General features: G+C 37.0%; 1 protein-coding gene across 1 annotated transcript in view; it reads right to left on the bottom strand.

Annotated features, from left to right (window-relative positions):
- Positions 1–2,750: 2,750 nt before the first annotated feature.
- The window catches only part of slc2a13b (solute carrier family 2 member 13b), a 30,851-nt gene continuing 8,641 nt past the window's right edge, over positions 2,751–24,960 (bottom strand). The window contains exons 5-11 of the mRNA XM_084396528.1: positions 14,131–14,239; positions 13,555–13,718; positions 13,228–13,348; positions 11,070–11,195; positions 9,686–9,804; positions 9,429–9,581; positions 2,751–3,696 (exon numbers count right to left, since the gene is read on the bottom strand). Coding sequence (XP_084252654.1) covers positions 3,482–3,696; positions 9,429–9,581; positions 9,686–9,804; positions 11,070–11,195; positions 13,228–13,348; positions 13,555–13,718; positions 14,131–14,239 — 1,007 coding nt within the window. The 3' untranslated portion in view covers positions 2,751–3,481. The remainder of the gene's footprint in view (positions 3,697–9,428; positions 9,582–9,685; positions 9,805–11,069; positions 11,196–13,227; positions 13,349–13,554; positions 13,719–14,130; positions 14,240–24,960) is intronic.

Below are 24,960 nucleotides of genomic sequence, written 5' to 3'. Positions count from 1 at the left end.
AATAATCTGGGATCACCAGTGATCCCTGACTGGTAAGGGGTTTTTAATAAACCTGCCATTGTATATTATGATTATTATTTCTCTTTGGCAAATTGCATTTGTTCCTCGTTTGTAAATAGCTTTGGATAAAAGTTTCTAAATGCATAAATGTGAATATAAACATAAAATGTGTCCAGTATGGTCATAAAAATAAAAAAAAAGGAAACAAAAAGGAATGAACATGAATTTTTTTTTATGGCAAAATTTGTTGTATTATTTAATTCAAATGAATCTTAAACATACATTCTTCAATGTTTATGTTTATAGCTAGAAAATACAAATCCACATTTTAGAATCCCAAATTCAATCCCGAATCCCAGATTTGCAAAAATTGCAAACCTCATGTAAAATGAAACCGAAAATAAAACAGCCCAATTCACTTTGATCAACACTTTACTCAAATCTTACAGTGGGATTCAGATTACAGAATATACACTGAATGACCAAAAAAGAACAAGAAAACAGATTCAAATAGGCAAATTCTCAATGACTGGATCATTATTGAAGTGATTATTATATTTCTAGTATGTTATTATGTATTTCTTCTAACCCTGACTGATGGAGTGTGTAGCTTTACATTTCTTAAACAATCATAGGAAGACTCATCATAGCCATATTCCAGATTCATATGTCAAGATTCATCATGGAACAATGGTTGAGAGGGAGCATGAAGAATCATTTTCACAGATATATTAGTGTATATTATACTATGTTATATTAAGTTCACTTTCCTGTGGTCCAGAGGTGTGAATGTACCACCAGATTTGATGTTCACACAATATTTTGTTTGTAAGTCAGTGAAACAGAGGGGCTGTGGATCAGTGTCCTGCACAGGGCTAAATGAGGGGAACAGGGGTCAGAGAGGGTCAAACAGGGTCAAAGTGGGTCAGAGTGGGTCAAAGAGGGTCAGAGCGGGACATGACTGAACAGGTTTCAGCCTGACGGAGCCGAGACCTGCTGAGTTATACAGACTAACATGACCACCTTAAAAATGGATTTATTCATGAAAATGAAGTTATCAGCAGCAATTTCAATTTCATAGAGTCACATCAGGAACTTAATCTAAACATTAGATCGCGTCTAAACTATTGAGATGTTCTGTGATCGAGAACACCAGAATCTGAAGTAACAACAAGCTCATATCATTTGATGCATGTAACAAAAATGACGTGTGCACAGCACGTTTCAGAAAGACACATAACAAAACTCCTAAATAAGTACAAAATCTGCATCAGAAATGAAATACGACACAACAGTTTGATAATTTCCAATGAGTCTTCAAGTCCACATGCAACGGCATCATTACTGCAACTGCAGCGGAGAAACAGTGATCAAGCAACAACAGTTGATTCACAGATTGAAGCTCTACTAACATCTAATCACCACTGAACCCAGTTAATAATAATAATATGTAAAAATGTGGTATTTAATGCATACAAATATTGTATGTAATGTTATTTTGAGTGTGGAAAAACTTTTGTTCTGATACTCACTGATATGTAGGAAATTCTGCCCTCTGGTTCCAGAGTAGAATAATGCAACGCTCCAAACTCCAGTCGGGGCTGGAACAGCAAACACTGCCAGCTTCATTCAAATGCACTGACACCAAGCGCCAGATTTACTGAACAGGGCAAATTAGCATGAGCGTGCAATTTTTTGTATTAAATATTGTGTACTTTTAGGGGATTTTATGGTACTAAATTAAAGTTATGCAGTAGTTATAATCCATTTATTCGGTTTTGGAGCATGGACCTGAAAATTTAATTTCCAACTTAAATATTGACTGCTTTAAAGCACATACTTAAGTTTGGTCTCTTTTTAAAGAAGACACTTGGCAGATTATTGCTGAAGTGAAAAAAAGTTTTAAAAAGTGAACTTAAAAGTTATACAATATTACATTTATTGTTATGAAAAAAGTTATTATATGAAATAGATATATTCCAAAACACGTTTCACTCTAAAACTGTGAGAAAATCAAAGCCATAAATCTAAACAAGTTGTGTTTCAAATTTGAGGTTGATATCTCAAAACATTTTCTTTTAGTAAGAGTTTGTTTGGCTGCAGTACCAAACGTTTCCACTAGAGGAAATTCATCTCCTATTAATTTCCAATGCGTTCATTTTTGTCCACGAACAATCCAAGTGTGAATATTTTTTTTTAGGACCATTTAACCTTTTCGAATCATGTCTATGATGTGTGTGTGTTCACACAGCAAATGCAAAACCATTACCAAGATCGTACCATTTCGAAGAAGTAAAAAATTCAACAACAAAAAAAAACGTAACATTATTTGGGTCAAAAATGACCAAGCAGCATCAAAGGTTTAAGACATGCTTTTTTGGGGCGGTAAATAATGGCGCAAACCAAACGCCGGTAAATTGACTCGCGCAAACCTTAGCAAATCACCTTGCATGATTCATTTAAATACGCTCCTCCCATAAATTTTGCGTCTGAAAGGGAAATATACGTATGCAATAAGATCAGCTGCAAAAATCACATCTGCGTTTTTACAGCGCTCATTTTTCACTGCGTGTCTTTAGTAAATTCTGACTAGTTTTTTAACGCCAAAAAAGGGGTTATAGTGCAAGCTGTTAGTAAATCTGGCCTCAAGTGTACAGAATCATCTTCACCACCACCACAACCGGCCCGCATCCTGAACCACATCCACAATTCAGCCAAAATGAAAAATCTGCCATCATTTATTTCCAGTTTGCTGTTATTTTTATTTGATTTTAAATCATATTTTTTTATACAAAATATACATTGTATACATATTATACATATAATTCATGTTTGTTTTATGGTGCTTTTATAGTGCATTTTGTTGGAGCTCATTGTCACTATAAACTGTCACTGTATGGAAACAAATATATTTAATTCTTAAAAAAAAAAAATTGGAATGACATGAAAGGGACAGTTTTCATTTTTGGGTGAATTATTCCTTTAAATATGGGGTTCAGACCGTGTGTGTGTCTAAATGGAGTTTGAATATGAGAATGAGATTTGGGGCACAATTCATTTTTGTGTAAAATATGAATTCAAAGTTTAGAATTAGAATTTCAAGAAGAGGAATGTTCAATAGTGAAAAGAACAAACTCCCAATAGTTTAATCATGTATTAGTATATGCACATGGCTCGCACTCCAGAGCGCTGATTTGTATAACAATCACTTCCTGTTATCATCAATCCAGTCAGTCCTGCTGCCCATGACACATAACTTAAGTAAACAAAACCCTAACACTGCAAATATGTACATGTGCAAATACAACCACCAAAGAAATATCAGATAACATCTTGATAAAATCTACAGTGTTTAGGGAGAATCAATGCATTAGAACTGAATCGGTTCTGTGTGAGTCAACTAGACTGTTCAATCTCTGGAATGAGAACCACAGCATCCCGCACACCATGAATCATCTCATCAGGAAAGACAGAGCAGAATCTATTCATCATCCGTGACGTCTCCGTCAGAGTGGTAGTTTCCTCCCGTTACCCTGGTGTAGTGAACGCCCTGACTCCCGCTGGCTCCACAGCTGCAGAGTCGCCGACCGAAGCGAGACTCGATCTCCTCCAAACGCAGACCCTTGGTCTCCGGCAAACAGCCCAGCACAAACACGAAGCCCAGCACAGCCAGACTGGAGTACAGGAAGAACGCGCCTGGACAAAAGAATCATTCAAGAAGAAAACTAAGATCATTTTCACATTTAAACAATAGTCTACATACAAGTATTAACCACATTCCTATCATTTATTAGTTGTTTGTTTGCCAAGTAAAGCATCATTACTATTATTAAAGTTAGTGATTTGAACTAATAGTTTCAGAGTTGATACTTGACTATCTGATTCTGGGGCTCAGGTCAGGAAGCAGACAGACCGGCTAAACCGACCGTCTGCTGTCTCACGTCACTGAGGTCAGATAAATCCCATCAGAGCCTCTCTCACCTAGATATCATCGTATAGAGACTGTGTCTGTTCCCCCGAATTAGGAAATACAAAAAACTCCCAATCCCATTTAAGGGTAAAAATGTAATCGATTTTCAACAAATAAAAAACAGATATAATACAAATGAGCAAATGATAAAGCTCTGAATATTCGATCCCTTAATTCAAAAGCGCTCATTGTTAATGATATGATTACAGACTATAACCTAGATGTGCTGTGTTTGACAGAAACCTGACTAAAACCAAACGAGTCTACCCCACAAGATTACTGTTATAAACACAACAAAACAATGAAAAATGCAGAACAGTTAGTTCTTGTGGTCATGACCTCAAGGCTAGATTATTGTAATGCTCTTCTGGGTGGTTGCCCTGCACGCTTAATAAACAAACTACAGCTGGTCCAAACCGCAGCAGCTCGAGTTCTTACCAGAACCAGGAAGTATGACCATATTAGCCCAGTTCTGTCAACACTGCATTGGCTCCCTATTAAACATTGTATACATTTTAAAATATTGCTGATCACTTACAAAGCACTAAATGGTTTAGCTCCGCAGTACTCGAGCGAGCTCTTAACGCATTATAGTCCTTCACGTCTATTGCGATCTCAAAATTCTGGCCAGTTGAAAAATACCTAGAATATCAAAATCGACTGCTGGCGGTAGATCCTTTTCCTATTTAGCACCAAAACTTTGAAACAGTCTTCCTAACATTGTCTGGGAAGCAGACACACTCTGTCAGTTTAAATCTAGACTAAAAACACATCTCTTTAACCTGGCATACACATAGAAAATTATACATTTCTATTATTCAAATCAGTTAAATTATTATTAGGCTGCATAAATTAGGTCAGCCGGAACCGGGAACACTTCCTATAACACCCGATGTACTCGTTACATCACAAGAAGAATGGCATCTATGCTAATGTTAATCTTTCTGTTGATTCCGAGGTTTACTGTAATCAGCCGGATCCGGGCCGTATCCAGATCAGATGGAGGACCTGCGCCTAGACATGACCACAGCGCATCCCTGAAGTGCCAGCAGAGGTTGTGTCAACTAGACTCTCCCCTGTGAAGGCATCATCATCACGACAGCCATCGGCACTGATCCTCAACAAACTCGTCTCCATACCCATGTGACTCCGATCTCTAACCAGATGGAACTGGATAATATTCTGATTGTTCCTAACCAATCTGACTTCTGATCTGTAATGCTGCCTGAATCATAATCATACACTTGGTTGGTTATTTGGCCAGAGGAGAACTGGCCCCCGACTGAGCCTGGTTCTCTCAAGGTATTTTTTTCTCCATTCTGTCTCCTGATGGAGTTTTGGTTCCTCGCCACTGACGCCTTTGGCTTTTGGCTTGCTTAGTTGGGGACATCCCGTTACAGTTTAGTAGTAATGATTTCATGAACTTCTTCACTGAGAAAATAGAAAGCACAGAACCACAATTGTAAACGTTCAATCTTCAATCGCGCCTTAAAATTCAGCCTCAATTAACACCCCGCAAGAACAATTACAGTGCTTTACAACTATAGAACAAAGAGAGTTAAATAAACGTATCACTTCATCTAAAACTACAACATGTTTATTAGATCCTATACTAACTAAACTACTGAAAGAAGTGTTACCTATAGTGGAAGAGCCTCTCCTCAATATTATTAACTCGTCTTTATCTTTAGGTCATGTTCCAAGAACATTTAAACTGGCAGTTATAAAACCTCTCATTAAGAAACCACAATTAGACCCACATAATCTAGCAAATTATAGACCCATTTCAAATCTTCCATTTATGTCTAAAATATTAGAAAAAGTTGTGTCCGCTCAACTGGGCTCTTTCTTGCAAGAAAATGACATCTATGAAAAGTTTCAGTCTGGATTCAGACCACACCATAGCACTGAAACTGCGCTCGTTAAAATCACAAATGATTTACTTTTAGCTTCTGACCAAGGCTGTATCTCAATACTAGTTTTACTTGATCTTAGTGCTGCGTTCGATACTATAGATCACACAATACTCTTAGATCGACTACAAAATTATGCTGGTGTTCAGGGACAGGCATTAAACTGGTTCAGATCATACCTATCTGACCGCTACCATTTTGTCTATTTAAATGGAGAAAAATCGATCATAACTCCAGTAAACTATGGAGTGCCGCAGGGATCTGTGTTAGGCCGTCTATTATTCTCAGTATATATGATGCCACTTGGAAATATTATAAGGAAACATGGAATTAGTTTCCATTGTTATGCTGATGGCACTCAAATATATATTTCATCACGGCCAGATGAAAACGCTAAATTATCCAAATTGACAGAGTGTGTTAAAGATATAAAAGATTGGATGACGCGTAATTTTCTTTTATTAAATCCAGACAAGACAGAGGTACTACTTATCGGTTCAAAAAACCGGCCACAAAACCTCTCACTCTACAACTTTAACATCGTAGGATGTCCTGTTACTTTATCCTCTACAGTAAAAGACCTGGGTGTTATACTCGATTGCAACCTGTCTTTTGAAAATCATATTTCATGTTACAAAAACTGCCTTTTTCCACCTTAGAAACATTGCTAAGCTACGTAATATGCTATCAGTTTCTGATGCAGAAAAGTTAGTTCATGCATTCATGACCTCGAGACTAGATTACTGTAATGCTTTATAAGCCGGTTGTCCTGCATCCTCAATAAACAAGCTACAGTTAGTCCAGAATGCCGCCGCTAGAGTTCTTACTAGGTCAAGAAAATATGATCATATAACACCGATTTTATCATCACTACATTGGTTACCTATAAAGTTCCGTATTAATTACAAGGTATTGCTACTGACTTATAAAGCCCTAAACGGCTTAGCTCCAGTATATTTAACGGATCTTCTATCGCCCTATAATCCATCGCGCTCTTTAAGATCACTAAATTCAAGGCTTTTGGTCATACCTAGCATATCCAAAACCACCAAAGGAGGGAGAGCATTTTCACATTTAGCTCCAAAACTCTGGAATAGCCTTCCTGATAGTGTTTGTTGCTCAGACTCGCTCTCCCAGTTTAAAACTAGATTAAAGTCGCATCTCTTCAGCCAGGCATTCATATAATATTTTTAATCTTACTGTTCAAACTACAATCCGGCCTCTAGTCCATAAATGCCAGAGGAGAACTGGCCCCCGACTGAGCCTGGGTTCTCCCAAGGTTTTTTTTTCTCCATTAGGTCACCTGATGGAGTTTTTCGGTTCCTTGCCACTGTTGCCTTTGGCTTGCTCAGTTGGGGATATTCTGGGGATATTTAATTTAATTTTATCAATCAATAAATTCCACTAGAAACAAACCTTGTTGTATTATTTTAATTTAATACTGTGAAGCTGCTTTGATACAATCTGTATTGTGAAAAGCGCTATACAAATATACTTGACTTGACTTGACATTTAATTTAATATTCAACAATATTATTGATCTGCCAGCATTGACACCATTATATGAGAACTAAACTGAGCTGGACGATGGCATAACTGTTTTCTCCAGAGTGGCTATATATAAATGAACTAAATTAATATATTTTTTTACAACAAAAATGAAACATCACTGAACTTAATTAAGCTGGACTGTGACGCTACTGTAGCAACAACATAGAAACACACTATGTTAGAAATGCAAATGGACTAATCACATCTAACCCCTGAGAGTAATTAAACACTGAGCCAATGACCAAACCGAACAGAGAATAAACCAATAACAACATAACACAGAGCAAAGGAAGCACATGGCATAACCAGGAACATGACAAAACTAGGAACATAGTAACACACAAGCAACCACCTGAACACCTCAATCACATAGAACAACCTAGCAAGGTGCATAACAACATGCTTACAAACACTCAGAACACCTTAGCAACCACCCTGCCAGAATCATCCTAGCAACCCACCAAACACTGCTTTAGCAACCACCCGTGCACCCAATTGACTGTGCACGGGTGGTTGCTAAAGCACCACCAGCACCAACTTTTTTTATATTGTAGTTTGTTTAGTTTGATTAATTGTTGTCTTGTTCATGTTTTAACAACACAGAAGAACCTAGCAACTGCATGATGCACAAAGACACTCAGAAGACCTAAGCAAATTTGGCAATGCCCTGGCATACACATAGAATAGCAACCGCAACACAGTGTCCTAGCAACCACCAAGAGCACCCAAGCAACCATATAGATCAACTCAGCAACAGCATGACAGCACGCTTTACCTTTAACGACCCTAGAAATGCCCTGGCAACCACCCAGAATGTCTGAGCAACTACATCACAATGTCCTAGAACAACCTAGCAACTGCATAGCAACACCCTAGCAACCATATTGCAATATTTTCAATATCAGTCATATTTTGGCAATTGTCTTCATGGTCAAGCATCACTACTACTACTGAACAAACCCCAAACCTAAGTATGTAACCTAGCAACTGCATGGTTTAACCTAACAACATCATGCTTGAAAACACTCAGAACACCTTAGCAACTACCCACGTAGAACCACCTAACAACCACCCAGAACAACCCAGCAACCACCTCACAATGCCCTGGAACAACCTAGCAACTGCAGAGCACACTCCTAGCAACACCTTAGCAACCTGCATGCTTAAAAACACCCTAGCAATGGCGCTAAGAACGCCAGAGCCTGAGCTCACAGTGCTCGCATTCTCCGTGTTCATTAGTTTACCATCTGTCTAACAGTCCTGTCTAATTCGTTATTAGATAGAACTGTTATACATAGAAAGTAGACAGTAAAATATCCAAAGTGTTTAGTGTTCAAAATATCCAGTGTTGCTAGCTGAGCAGAAATACATGATCATGTTTGGCTTGCTCTCCCCAAAGTTGCGTTGGATTTTCTCCTCAGCGTAAAGGTTAAGATGTTCATCTATCTCTGTTTTCCATGTTCGTGGAGTTAGTTTGTGGAGTAAATATATAGACTATAATCTGTGCATTTACACAGCTTTATTAAAAATGGTGCTGGTGTTTCGTGTGCGTTCAGCCAACCAGCGTACACTAACGTCACTGTAGTTCCTACAGCGCTGGTTTAGACCGACTCTGAAGTAGGAGCTAAATTAGTTCTTCCAAAAGGAGTTCCTAGAACTAAAATAGTTCCTAGTTTCTGCGGTGCGAACACACCAAAATGCGGGTGCTTCCGCCATTAGTTCTAGGAACTACGAAAAGGTTCCCCTGGTGTATAATCTATATTGGACATTCAGAGGCTCCTAGTGAACATGATCACGTCATCAAGTTAAGATCAGCATTGTCATTAGATTTTTATTATTCATAAATGTTTGCATTCATTAATCACTGGAGTGTTTTGTGGTGTGTTGCATTATTGGATTCCAGCGAGCACGAATAGCAGAATCCAGCTGCTCATGATAGTGTGTGGACACTAAATGTTGTGTTCAGTGTCTTGTGTGTGTGTCGTGTGTTGTACCATAGTATGTGAGGTACTGGGCAACATGGAGAAAGGTCAGAGACACAAGGACGTTGCAGATCCAGTTGACCCCGGCAGAGCAGGCATTCCCTGTACTGCGAGCCCACAGCGGGTAGATCTCAGAGTTCACCGTCCACGGCATCGGACCCATTCCTGCTCACACACACACACAATCTGACATCAGTGCAGTGCCTACAGACGCCTCGAACTTCATTAACAGTTACTTTAAACTCCAGCTGAACTGAGAGAAGTCTCACCTGGGGCAAAGAAGGCCAGATACAGAACCAGACCCAGCAGAACAATCCAGGAATAAGACGTTGGGCAGTAGTTATAGGCCCAGAACAATCCTGCGCTCTCCTGTGTGCCATTGGAACACCTCCAGAAAACATGAACAAGACAACACTTAATCAAACTAAAACAAACTACAATATAATACTGTTCATTTAAGTAAGTAGAGTTGTGAAATGCAACATTTAGGTTGTTCTTTTCAATAAATCATATGCACCCTTGTGACAATGAAGTTCACTTTAGTATACTTTTAAAAAAGGAGTACTATGGAAATAATATACAGTTGGGAGAACAATTATTTGATACACCGCCGATTTTGCAGGTTTTCCTACTTACAAAGCATGTAGAGGTCTGTAACAGGTGCAGGTAATACAGGTAATGAGTGGAGAACAGGAGGGCTTCTTAAAGAAAAACTAACAGGTCTGTGAGAGCCGGAATTCTTACTGGTTGGTAGGTGATCAAATACTTATGTCATGCAATAAAATGCAAATTAATTACTTAAAAATCATACAATGTGATTTTCTGGATTTTTGTTTTAGATTCTGTCACTCACAGTTGAAGTGTACCTATGATAAAAATTACAGACTTCTACATGCTTTGTAAGTGGGAAAACCTGCAAAATCGGCAGTGTATCAAATACTTGTTCTCCCCACTGTACTTTAAAAGGTGAACTGAATGTAATGTTATTGGACACTTAATTGCATGTTCTTTATAATTGGAAATGGAATTATATAATATATAATTCATAAGCGGAAATGTGTTATAGTTTAAATTTATATTAAATGTAATTAGTTGAACTAAAGAGTGCTTTTCGACCCACTTATGTACATATTTTTATGTAGTTTCATAATTACTTTTTTGAAAATACTGCTGAATGTACTGACAAGAATTTAGCCTATGGTAAACTGTAAAATACTTTAATGTCACTTCTATTGAAACTTGTATGTCATGTATTTAAATATATTTATAACTACACATTTGTAAAGACGAAGATACAATTTAGTACATTTAAAATATATTAAATGTAATATTAAATAGCACACTACAGTTAAAATGATAATCAAGCACTTTGCATGTGCTTTTATGTTACTCAACACATAAAAAAAGTGCACTTCTTCAATCTTTCTTGACGAAAGATTATTAAACAATTATTTAAAATGACTTTTAGTTTGACATTATAACAAAGTACACACAATTTTTTTCTTTAAGTCTGTAGGGAAAGTAAATACACCTTCTATTTCATTACTATTATTTTATTTGCATGTACAGTTTTGATCAAGTGCACATTCGGTACAATTAAGTTCAAAGTGCACTACTTTTTCCCAAAGGCAGGGATATGAAGAGAGGTTTCACCTGCCGGCTGCAGAGGTCTCAGTGTTGGCCGCAGACACAGGCACACATGAGGACTCGACCACTGATGTGCCGTTCACACCGTAGCAGAAACCACACGCAGGATCCAGCATGCAGGATTCACAGAACCTTCACAGAAACAAACTTCATTTAAACGTCAAGTAGAACATTCAAGATTCAGAGCTTTACAGAATTCTGAAAGGAAATTTCTATTTACTGAACTCTTAAAATCCACATAATAAACAATTACATATAAATCGTTCAACATACATCTACCATAAGCTAAAGGCATAGAGCAAACCAAAATAAAAAGTCTGTCATCATTTACTTACCCTCATTTTATTTCTAAAGTGTATGACTTTGTAAATGATGATAGAATTTTCATTTGTTTCTATCCCTTTAAGTTCAGTAGAAGCACATAAGTGTGACTTCAACATTTTTACAAAACTGAATAATAGTGTAAGTCCATCTGAAGAACTACACTACCCATAATCCCGAAGAGAGCTTTACCAATCAGAGAAGTTTCTGTTATACAGTTGGAATGAGAAAGTGCCAGAGTATTGTTGATAACATGAGTCTCTTGCACAGTGTCCTAACCAGAAGCAACCCGGCGACACAATAAAAGTTCTCTTTTCCATGTTAATCAGAGTTTTTGTCCTAACAAAGAGCAACTGGGGCTATAACAACATACAGGTACTGATTATGTACTTTATTTAATGTTAAAAGAATTGAATGCGAGTTTGAATATAATTTTGCGCGACTTTTATAGTCATACTGAAAGCGACATAATTCACCTCAAAATGAAAATTCTGTCATTAATTACTCAGCCTCATGTTGTTCCAAACCTGTAAGACTTTCGTTCATCTTCACAACACAAATAAAGATATTTTAATGAAATCTGAGAGATTTCTGTCTGGAGGGACAGAAATCTCTCAGATTTCATTAAAATATCTTTATTCTTTATTTGACAGTTACGCAACTACCACTTTGACGCTTCAAAAGGTGCGTAAAGAGATCATAAAACTAATCCATATGAATTGAGCGGTTTAGTCCGAATTTTCTGAAAACACCCGATCGCTTTATATGATGAACAGATTGAATTTAGGCTCTTATTCACATACAAACATTGATCAGTGAAAACATAAACAGAAGCTCAACCGAACCTGCCTGACGCGCGAGAACAAACCTCATTGGTTCTTGCAGAAGCTCAAACGTGATGCGTAACACGAGAATGAACCTCATTGGTTCTTAAAGAAGCTCAAATGTGATGCGTAACACGAGAACAAACCTCATTGGTTCTTGCAGAAGCTCAAACGTGATGCGTAACACGAGAATGAACCTCATTGGTTCTTAAAGAAGCTCAAATGTGATGCGTAACACGAGAATGGACCTCATTGGTTCTTGCAGAAACTCAAATGTGATGCGTAACACGAGAATGAACCTCATTGGTTCTTGCTGAAGCTCAAAAGTGATGCGTAACACGAGGTTGAACCTCATTGGTTCTTGCTGAAGCTCAAACGTGATGCGTAACACGAGGTTGAACCTCATTGGTTGTCTCACGTCAATCAAACATGCTTGAGCTTCTGTTTATCATAACTGATCTGTGAGTTGATGAATGTTTAAATGTGAATAAAAGCCTAAATTCAACCTGTTCATCATATAAAGCGATCGTGTCTCTCCAGAAAATTCAGACTAAACCGCTCAATTCATATGGATTATTTTTACGATCTCTTATTAACTTTTTGTTGCGTCAAAGTGTCATTTGCGTAGCTGTCAATGGAGGGACAGAAAGCTCTCAGATTTCATTAAAAATCAAGATGAACATGTGGAAGGACATGAGGGTGTGTAAATGATGACAGAATTTTCATTTTTGGGTGAACAAACCCTTTAACTGAGAACTCAGTGTGAACAAAAAACAAGTGACAAAGATTGTTTCAGTCTCTCAGTATGTATTTTTAATAATGTTAAAATGGTGTAATATTTGTGAATGTGATTATATAAGCAGATATTTGTATATATCTGAATATTCAGCAGTAATCTTCAAACATATTGTATGGTATATCCATTTGCATTGTCTTTATTTTTTTTCTAATTTGTGGACATAGTCCTAATCCAGGTACAATCCTTAGGTCAATCTAGTCTACTAATATGTAAAACTCACCCATAATGAATGCATGTGGAGTTGTGGAGGGAGGAGTCACTAGGGTGAAAGGTCACGGGTGGAGAGGCCTGAGCCGAGAGCAGGAAACCAGCAGCGAGAACCATCAGACTTACAGCGGTACCTGAGGAATTCACAGCAAACAATCATTACTACATACTTAAAAACATTTTCTGAAGATGGTTTCTGTCATTTTAGGTAGTTCTTATCACGCTGACGTATATGTTGGCTTCATTTTTCTACAGTGTAAGGAAGTGGAGACGAGTCGCCCATCTTTGTTACAGTCTTTGGTAAGAACCCATGTCTGTGTCTGTGCTTCTGAATCCTCACCTAGTATGCTTCCAAGAGTCAGCTTCCTGCGGCCCACCCTCTCCACGAGCCAAACGCCCACCAGAGTAAACATGAAGTTGGTGAAGGCTGTGGCGGCCGCCAGCCAGATGGCCATGTGATCGTCCTGCACGCCAGACATCTGAATAATGGTGGCACTGTAGTACCTGCAGCATCCAACCACATCATCTCATTCCCTTCAAATGCACTGTTACATAAGTGGACTTCACGGAGTTCATTATCTTCAAAATGGCATGTTATATCACACTAGTACTTTTCCGCAGTATGCAGTATGTATAATGTGAACAGCATGCATATTTTCTGTATCATACTAACTGAAAGCTGCCTGGTTTGAAAGTAATGCATCACTTCACTATTGACAATGGACCCTTTTTGCCGGCAAAATTTCGCTAATGTGAACACGCCTTGAGAAAAACAACTCTACTTAAAAAAATTAAGTACACCGTGTAAACTGTGTAGCATGCAGCAAATTATTCACACTAGTATTCAATTCTGAAATATAGCCTTATTACAGGGAGTCATATGGACTCTGATGAAGTCATGTGACTCGTCACCTACATGACGGTGTTGATTCCCGAGAGCTGCTGGAACATCTGCAGGCCACATCCCACGATGAGAGCTCGACGTGTCGGAGCGTATGTCAGGATTCGCCACAACACTGTACCACCTACATCATCATCAAGAATCAATCAGGACATCAGTCAATCAAATGATCTCATCGTTCTATACAATTGACAGAGTTTACACAAATTAAATTCTAGTAACTTGTGATTACTTGATTAGGTTTTTAAAAAAGTAATTTTGATTCGCTAATGAGTCTTTCAGACTAATTTGTGAACGTCATGTCGCTTAGGATGAATCAATTCACTGGATTCCTCATTTGCAAAAGTTTGGAATAATTAAGATTTATTAAGTCTCGGCTGCATTTATTCGATCCAAAATACAGTAAAAACTGAAATATTGTGAAATATGAAAATAAAATAAAAACTATTTTCATTTGAATATATTTAAAAATGTAATTTATTCCTGTGATCAAAGCTGAATTTTCAGCATCATTACTCCAGTCTTCAGTGTCACATGATCCTTCAGAAATCATTCTAATATGCTGATTTGCCGCGTGTGTGAAACACTACCATTCAAAAGTAAGATAAACATATAAAAAACATAAATATTCAACATGGACACATTAAACTGATCAAAAGTGACAGTAAAATGTTTCAAAACACTTCCATCTCAAATAAATGCTCTCAAAAGAATCCTGAAAAATAATAATCACGGTTTCCAAGAGAATATTAAAAAGCAAAAACAATGTTTTCAACATTGATTTGATAACAATAACAATCATTATTAATAATTTAGCAGCAAATTATATTGCTTTCTGAAGGATCAAGGAAACTAAAGACTGGAGTAATAATTCTGAAAATTAAGCTTTGATCACAAGAATAAATTAAATGTTAAAATATAGAACACAGTTATTTTAAATTGTAATAATAGGTAACAATATTTTTGTTTTACTGTATTTTTGATCAAATAAATGCAGCCGTGGTGAGCATAAGAGACTTCTTTCAAAAACATTACAAATCTTAATTATTCCAAACTTTTGACCAGTCCTGTATAAGTGTGTGTTAAATGAATATACATTTTTAATTATTTACTCAAAATTCACTTCAAAAGAATGATTCACTGACAAATCTGCTATCACAATGGCTTGTGAGCCATGGCCTGAAAAACACAATTTAATATTAAAGCTGCAAGCAGCGATGAAAGGGCCCTCGCACCCGTGCCATCAACACTCGGTGGTTTTAGGAAGACAGAGCATGGTTGGGAAATGTACATTTAAGGAGGTATATATAGTAAGAGTATGTCAAAGTCAGTTACAAAATGTTTTGTATAATGGTGATAATAGCATGCTTCATGACTCAGCTAAGTGTTGCTAGCATGTTTAGTCTGTTTCTAGCATGCTCAGTACACAATAATTATGTGGTTAGTACTGCATTACTGTGTTAACCATGTCAGTTTCTGTTGCCAGTAGGTGGCGTTATGACTATAACTGAATATGAGCATGGATGTGTGTTCAGGACAGAACTCTTATCAAACGTGTGAAGTTTGGTGCAAATTGGACATTGCCTTCTTGAGTAACAACAAAGTCATGTTTCATTGAATTAGCATTCTTTAGCACTTAGCTAAGCATTGTTAGCATGTTTTAACATGTTTCTAGCATGTTTAGAACTCAATGGCATTTTTACCATGTTGCTAGAACGGCATCAACGTGTTAAACATGTCACTTCCTGTTGCCAGTAGGTGGCGCTATTACTATAACTGAACATTCTCATGCAGATGTGTTCAGGCCATGACTCTTATCAAAAGTGTGAAGTTTGGGGCAGCTTGGACATTCCATGCCTGAGTTACAGCAAATTCCTATTTAATTGCAATAATAGCATGCTTTAGCACTTAGCTAAGAGTTTGCTAGCATGTTTTAGCATGTTTCTAGTATGTTGTTAACATGTTTAACACTTGCTGGCACTTTTTTATATGTTATTAGGAGTCCATAACAGTGTTAAACATGTCACTTCCTGTTGCCAGCAGGTGGCGCTATGACTGTAACTGAATATAAGCATGGTCATGTGTTCAGGACAGAACGCTTATCAAAAGTGTGAAGTTTGACGCAGATTGGACATTCCATGCCTGAGTTACAGCAAATTCATATTTAATTGCAGTAATATCATTCTTTAGCACTTAGCTAAGTGTTTGCTAGTATGTTTAAACATGTCTCTAGTATGTTGGTAGGATGTTTAGCACCTACTGGCATTTTTTTATATGTTATTAGGAGTCAAGAACAGTGTTAAACGTCACTTCCTGTTGCCAGCAGGTGGCGCTATGACTATAACTAAATATGAGCATGGACATGTGTTCAAGAGATAACTCTTATCAAACGTGTGAAGTTTGGGGTAGATTGTACATTGCCTTCTTGAGTAACAACAAAGTCCTGTTTCATTGAATTAGCATGCTTTAACACTTAGCTAAGTATTGCTAGCATGTTTTAATATGTTTCTAGCATGTTTAGAACTCAATGGCATTTTTAACATGTTGCTAGAACGGCATCAACGTGTTAAACATGTCACTTCCTGTTGCCAGTAGGTGGCGCTATTACTATAACTGAATTTGAGCATAGACGTGTGTTCAGGCCATGATTCTTATCAAACGTGTGAAGTTTGGGGCAGATTGGACATTCCATGCCTGAGTTACAGCAAATTCCTATTTAATTGCAGTAATAGCATGCTTTAGCACTTAGCTGAGTGTTTGCTAGCATGTTTGTAGTATGTTGCTAACCTGTTTAGCACTTGCTGGCTCTTTTTTATATGTTATTAGGAGACCACAACAGTGTTAAACATGTCACTTCCTGTTGACAGCAGGTGGCGCTATTACTATAACTGAATATTCTCATGTAGATGTGTTCAGGCCATGACTCTTATCAAACGTGTGAAGTTTGGGGCAGATTGGACATTCCATGCCTGTGTTACAGCAAATTCCTATTTAATTGCAGCAATAGCATGCTTTAGCACTTAGCTAAGTGTTTGCTAGCATGTTTTAGCATGTTTCTAGTATGTTGTTAGCATGTTTAGCACTTGATGGCACTTTTTTATATGTTTTTATATGTCCACAACAGTGTTTAACATGTCACTTCCTGTTGCCAGCAGGTGGCACTATGACTGTAACTGAATATGAGCATGGTCATGTGTTCAGGACAGAACGTTTATTAAAAGTGTGAAGTTTGGTGCAGAATGGACATTGCCTTCTTGCGTAACAACAACATCCTGTTTCATTGAATTAGCATGCTTTAGCACTTAGCTAAGTATTGCTAGCATGTTTTAACATGTTTCTAGCATGTTTAGAAGTCAATGGTATTTTTAACATGTTGCTAGAATGGCATCAACGTGTTAAACATGACACTTCCTGTTACCAGTAGGTGGCGCTATTACTATAACTGAATATTCTCATGTAGATGTGTTCAGGACAGAACGCTTATCAAAAGTGTGAAGTTTGGGGCAGATTGGACATTCCATGCCTGAGTTACAGCAAATTCCTATTTAATTGCAATAATAGCATGCTTTAGCACTTAGCTAAGAGTTTGCTAGCATGTTTTAGCATGCTTCTAGTATGTTGTTAGCATGTTTAGCACTTGCTGGCACTTTTTTATATGTTATTAGGAGTCCATAACAGTGTTAAACATGTCACTTCCTGTTGCCAGCAGGTGGCGCTATGACTATAACTGAATATGAGCATGGTCATGTGTTCAGGACAGAACTCTTATCAAACGTGTGAAGTTTGGGGCAGATTGGACATTCCATGCCTGAGTTACAGCAACTTCCTGTTTCATGGCGAAACATCGAAATTTGTCAGGCCGCCGAGGACCCGCCCTTCGACGAAAACTCAAGATCTTCGCAATTTAACGTCGCAAAGGCCTTAAGATTACACTCACCAAATTTGAAGATGATCAGATTAAAACTGTAGGAGGAGTTCGTTAAAGTACGAGGCCTGAAAATGGCAAAAACTGCACAAAAATCTGAGAGGAAGTTCAAAATGGCTGACTTCCTGTTGTGTTTAGGGCTATGCTCCAAGAGACTTTTTTGTAGGTATTAGGTCATTACATGTATGTACCGAATTTCGTGCACGTACGTGGAACGTTGCGGGAGGCGCACTCCGTTGAACTTTTATAGGTGGCGCTATCGAGCCATTTTGCCCCGTCCAATTCTGAAACCTATATCAGATGTAAATTTTCGCCAGTTCTGACGCGTGTGCAAAGTTTTGTGAGTTTTCGAGCATGTTTAGGCCCTCAAAAATGCAATTAAATGTGGAGAATAATAATAATAATAATAATAATAATAATAAATATAGCTGCGAGCAGCGATTGCGGGCCCAAGCCGGTGGCACCGCCACCCTGGTGCCTTAGTGTAGGCACCGGGGTGGCGGTACCGCCGGCTTTGGCCCTCCATCGCTGCTCGCAGCTATATTTATATATATATATACATACATACATACACACACACATACATATATATGTGTATATATATATATATATATATATATATATATATATATATATATATATATTATTGTTCAAAAGTTTGGGGTCAGTAAGATTTTTAATGTTTTTAGGAGAAGTCTCTTCTGCTCACCAAGGCTGCATTTATTGATTAAAAATACAAACAAAAACAGTAATATTGTGAAATATTATTCCAATTTAAAACAGCTGTTTTCAATTTTAAAATATTTTACATAGTAATTCATTTCTGTGATCAAAGTTGAGTTTTCAGCATCATTACTCCAGTCTTCAGTGTCACATGATCCTTCAGAAATCATACTAATATGATGATTGATGCTCAATAAATATTCATTATTATTTTCAATGTTGAAAACAGTTGTGTACAGATTTTTTTTTTTCAAAATGCTTTGATGAATGTAAAGTTCAAAAGAACAGCATATATTTCAAATATATATATTTTTAACATTATAAATGTCTTTACTGTAACTGTTGATCAGTTTAACTCATCCTTCATAAATAAAAGTACTGATTTATTTTATTTCTTTCCCCAAAAATAAAATTGTAATTATTACTAACCACAAACTTTTGAGCGGTAGTGTTTAACGTTACAAAAGCTTTAGATTTCAGATAAATGCTGTTCTTTTGAACTTTCTATTCATCAAAGACTGTACACAACTGTTTCCGACATTTAAAATAATAATGAATGTTTCTTGAGTATCAATCATCATATTAGAATAATTTCTGAAGGATCATGTGACAGTGACGACTGGAGTAATGATGCTGAAAACTCAGCTTTGATCACAGGAATAAATAACAGTTTAAAATATATTAAAATAGAAAGCAGCTGTTTTAAATTGGAATACTATTTTACAATATTACTGTTTTTGTTTGTATTTTTAATCAAATAAATGCAGCCTTGGTGAGCAGAAGAAACTTCTCTGTTATGTGCGCGCCACAGACTGCACGCACGTCCGCTTAGAGTTCCGCCTTTTGCCTTCCGTCAATATTACGTTATTAGAAAAATATTTTTTTAGAGAATCGATTTTTTGACATTTGTGAATCGATTCAGAATCGTCCACGTCCGCATCGCGATGCATCTAAGAATCAATTTTTTCTCCCACCCCTAGATTTCATACAACAGGTTAATAAACAGTTACAATTAAGTCACTTACATTTTAGATGCAATGTTGACTGTTTTTGTTCTGTTTCAGCAGCGAAAATAGTTAAACAAAGATCACGGCAGAACCATCACGCATCACGTGTTTTCTCATAACTGAACGATTCAGCATTTTTAACGAATCGGTTGACTCAAAGATTGAATGATCAATCCATAAACATCTGTCTTAATCATGATCGACTCATTCGAACGAATCGTTTGAACGAATGAATCAATGACTCGCTTATTAAGATGGATGCCTGGCGACACCTAATGGCGGTTTAGTGTTGTTTAAAAGCATCATTCTTTCCCACATGTGTGTGATTTGTGTGTGCAACATTATCATTATTTTTCTTTCACTATTATATTAGCGATTTAAAAGCACCCACTCGTGTCACACGTCGATTAACCGGTGGGAAAATATCCTCAGACACATACCTAATAAATGTATATTTAAATACAATATTGGCCTACCTGGTAAAAAGTTTTATATACTATTTTGATGTCCTTTTGGACACAAGAGGGCAGTATAGCCCTATGTTTGCTTTTTTGTTGAACCAAATAGCACTAAATAGCCTGTTTTTAACTTTTTCATTCTTCTTGAATTGCAAAAACAGAATAAAATGGGTTTAGTTGTGATATTTGTATACTTTTATATAGAAAAAAATGGTATATAATTAAATTTTTAGAAGATTTTACTTTAATCCCTCGCCATAGCAAAACCGTTTGAGATATTTTTTATCCATTCACAATTTAGCATATTTAATGTAGTTTCATCATGTTGAAAAAGTTTGGTACGAATAAAATAAATAGTTTAAGAGGAGTGGCTAAAAATTCAGAGGCTTTTGATTTTGCAAAAAAATTCACATTCAGACCAAAATATCTGACTTCCTGATGGCCAGAGCTATTGAATGTAAATTAGAAAGTTGTCCGGCTTGATGAGAACAATATACAAACTATTTTTTCTTTACTGTAGTTAAAAGTAACCCCCCCACTTTTGTCAAAAGCATGTTGAAAGTGACACACTTCCTGCTGCCAGTTGGTGGCGCTATAACTTTGACTCACAATAGCTACATCCATCTGATCGGCCTCTTACCACGAACACACTGCTGAAGTTTCATCAAGATCAGTTAATGTATGCAGAAGTTATTCCACTTCCGTGTTTCTCTTTTCTCGCCATAAATTCGATTCCTCGCCACAGCCAAACCGTTCGAGATATCAAAAATCCGTCCGCAATTTAGCATCCTCAAAGTCTTGACTACATGCACACCGAGTTTGAAGGGGACACGGTGAATTTTCTAGGAGGAGTATTTCACATTCCACAGCAAGCGTTTTCCAAACAACCCATAATAGCCGACTTCCTGTTGGGCTGGCGTAAAACTTGACCGGGGTAAAGTTGTTCGGCCCGATGAGATCTATATGTGTACCGAGTTTCATATTAATTCATGCGAGCGTGTTTGATATATGGATCAAGTTTTAGAACCCCGTTCAAGGGGGCGCTGTTGAGCCCCCCAGCCACGCCCGGGTACCAGCTTCAGCCCGGCCCTGATGGCCGTGGGTTCTGACTTGTGTGCAAAGTTTCAAGAGTTTTTGAGCACGTTAAGGACCCCAAAAGCCCCTGAAACCTTGATTAACAATATAAAAGCAATAGTCAAATCCCCCCCTCCCCTCACACACACAGACACAGAGAGAGGGAGAGAAAATTCTTCAGAAAATCCACATTCAAACCAAAATATCTCTCTTCCTGTTGGTCGGAGATGGTTCATGTAAATTAGAAAGTTGTCCGTCTTGATGAGAACAATACACATACCAAGTTTTGTGATTCTAGGAAAAACTAAACCCCCATTTTTGACTAAAGGTGGCGCTACTGAGCCATTCCACCACCCCCGTTTCTGAAACTTTGCACATGTCTACTGGCTAATAAATGTGATGTGTCTGTTGAGTTTCATGCAATTTCAAGTATGTTAAGAGTCTCAAAAGCATCAAAAAAGAATATTAAAGTTTGATGCGTTGCCACGGCAACAGTATCTAAGATATCAATAATCCTTTCACAGGTTTACATCTGCCGTGTGTCTACATTGTACACATAAAGTTTGAAGCAAATCGGGTAAAAATAAGACACTGATTTCAAAGCATTTTGAAAGTGATGTACTTCCTGCTGCCTGTTGGTGGCGCTATAACTTTGACTCACAATAGTCACATCTGTGCGATCGGCCTCTTACAACGAACACACTGCTGAAGTTTCATCAAGATCAGTTAATGTATGCAGAAGTTATAACACACTTCCTGTTTCATTTTTTCGCCATAAATTTGTTTCCTCGCCACGGCCAAACCGTTCGAGATATCAAAAATCCGTCCGCAATTTAGCATCCTCAATGTCTTGACTTCATGCACACCGAGTTTGGAGGCGAATCGATGAATTCCCTAGGAGGAGTACATTAAATTCCACAGCATGCGTTTCCAAACAACGCTAAATAGCCAACTTCCTGTTTGGCTGGCGTAAAACTTAGAGCATGAAAGTTGTTCGGCCGGATGAGATCTATATGTGTACCGAGTTTCATATTATTACATGCAAGCGTGTTTGATTTATGGACACGTGTTCGGATCCCGTTCCAGGGGGCGCTGTCGAGCCCCCCTGCCACGCCCGGGTACCAGCTTCAGTCCGGCCCTGATGGCCGCGGGTTCTGACGTGTGTGCAAAATTTCAAGAGTTTTCGAGCATGTTAAGAGCCCCAAAAGTGCCCGAAAGGTTGACAAAATAATAATAATAATAATAATAATAATAATAAATATAGCTGCAAGCAGCGATTACGGGCCCAAGCCGGTGGCACCGCAACCCCGGTGCCTTTAGTTACCTAAAGGCACCGGGGTGGCGGTACCGCCGGCTTTGGCCCTCCATCGCTGCTCGCAGCTATATTTATATATATATATATATATATATATATATATATATATTTATTTATGTATATATATATATATATTTATATATGTGTGTATATATATATATATATATATATATATATATATATACACCGTTCAAAAGTTTGGGGTCAGGAAGATTTTTAATGTTTTTAGGAGAAGTCTCTTCTGCTCACCAAGGCTGCATTTATTTGATTAAAAATACAAACAAAAACAGTAATATTGTGAAATATTATTCCAATTTAAAACAGCTGTTTTCAATTTTAAAATATTTTACATAGTAATTCATTTCTGTGATCAAAGTTGAGTTTTCAGCATCATTACTCCAGTCTTCAGTGTCACATGATCCTTCAGAAATCATACTAATATGATGATTGATGCTCAATAAATATTCATTATTATTTTCAATGTTGAAAACAGTTGTGTACAGATTTTTTTTTTTCAAAATGCTTTGATGAATGTAAAGTTCAAAAGAACAGCATATATTTCAAATATATATATTTTTAACATTATAAATGTCTTTACTGTAACTGTTGATCAGTTTAACTCATCCTTCATAAATAAAAGTACTGATTTATTTTATTTCTTTCCCCCAAAAATAAAATTTTAATTATTACTAACCACAAACTTTTGAGCGGTAGTGTTTAACGTTACAAAAGCTTTAGATTTCAGATAAATGCTGTTATTTTGAACTTTCTATTCATCAAAGACTGTACACAACTGTTTTCGACATTTAAAATAATAATGAATGTTTCTTGAGTATCAATCATCATATTAGAATAATTTCTGAAGGATCATGTGACAGTGACGACTGGAGTAATGATGCTGAAAACTCAGCTTTGATCACAGGAATAAATAACAGTTTAAAATATATTAAAATAGAAAGCAGCTGTTTTAAATTGGAATACTATTTTACAATATTACTGTTTTTGTTTGTATTTTTAATCAAATAAATGCAGCCTTGGTGAGCAGAAGAAACTTCTCTGTTATGTGCGCGCCACAGACTGCACGCACGTCCGCTTAGAGTTCCGCCTTTTGCCTTCCGTCAATATTACGTTATTAGAAAAATATTTTTTTAGAGAATCGATTTTTTGACATTTGTGAATCGATTCAGAATCGTCCACGTCCGCATCGCGATGCATCTAAGAATCAATTTTTTCTCCCACCCCTAGATTTCATACAACAGGTTAATAAACAGTTACAATTAAGTCACTTACATTTTAAATGCAATGTTGACTGTTTTTGTTCTGTTTCAGCAGCGAAAATAGTTAAACAAAGATCACGGCAGAACCATCACGCATCACGTGTTTTCTCATAACTGAACGATTCAGCATTTTTAACGAATCGGTTGACTCAAAGATTGAATGATCAATCCATAAACATCTGTCTTAATCATGATCGACTCATTCGAACGAATCGTTTGAACGAATGAATCAATGACTCGCTTATTAAGATGGATGCCTGGCGACACCTAATGGCGGTTTAGTGTTGTTTAAAAGCATCATTCTTTCCCACATGTGTGTGATTTGTGTGTGCAACATTATCATTATTTTTCTTTCACTATTATATTAGCGATTTAAAAGCACCCACTCGTGTCACACGTCGATTAACCGGTGGGAAAATATCCTCAGACACATACCTAATAAATGTATATTTAAATACAATATTGGCCTACCTGGTAAAAAGTTTTATATACTATTTTGATGTCCTTTTGGACACAAGAGGGCAGTATAGCCCTATGTTTGCTTTTTTGTTGAACCAAATAGCACTAAATAGCCTGTTTTTAACTTTTTCATTCTTCTTGAATTGCAAAAACAGAATAAAATGGGTTTAGTTGTGATATTTGTATACTTTTATATAGAAATAAATGGTATATAATTACATTTTTAGAAGATTTTTACTTTAATCCCTCGCCATAGCAAAACCGTTTGAGATATTTATTATCCATTCACAATTTAGCATATTTAATGTAGTTTCATCATGTTGAAAAAGTTTGGTACGAATAAAATAAATAGTTTAAGAGGAGTGGCTAAAAATTCAGAGGCTGATTTTGCAAAAAAATTCACATTCAGACCAAAATATCTGACTTCCTGATGGCCAGAGCTATTGAATGTAAATTAGAAAGTTGTCCGGCTTGATGAGAACAATATACAAACTATTTTTTCTTTACTGTAGTTAAAAGTAACCCCCCCACTTTTGTCAAAAGCATGTTGAAAGTGACACACTTCCTGCTGCCAGTTGGTGGCGCTATAACTTTGACTCACAATAGC

Source organism: Rutilus rutilus, assembly GCF_951802725.1.
Source record: "Rutilus rutilus genome assembly, chromosome: 23".
NCBI classification, from domain to species: Eukaryota; Metazoa; Chordata; class Actinopteri; order Cypriniformes; family Leuciscidae; genus Rutilus; species Rutilus rutilus.
Note: the sequence above shows the minus strand (reverse complement) of the source record. Positions and strands in the feature narration are given on the sequence as shown.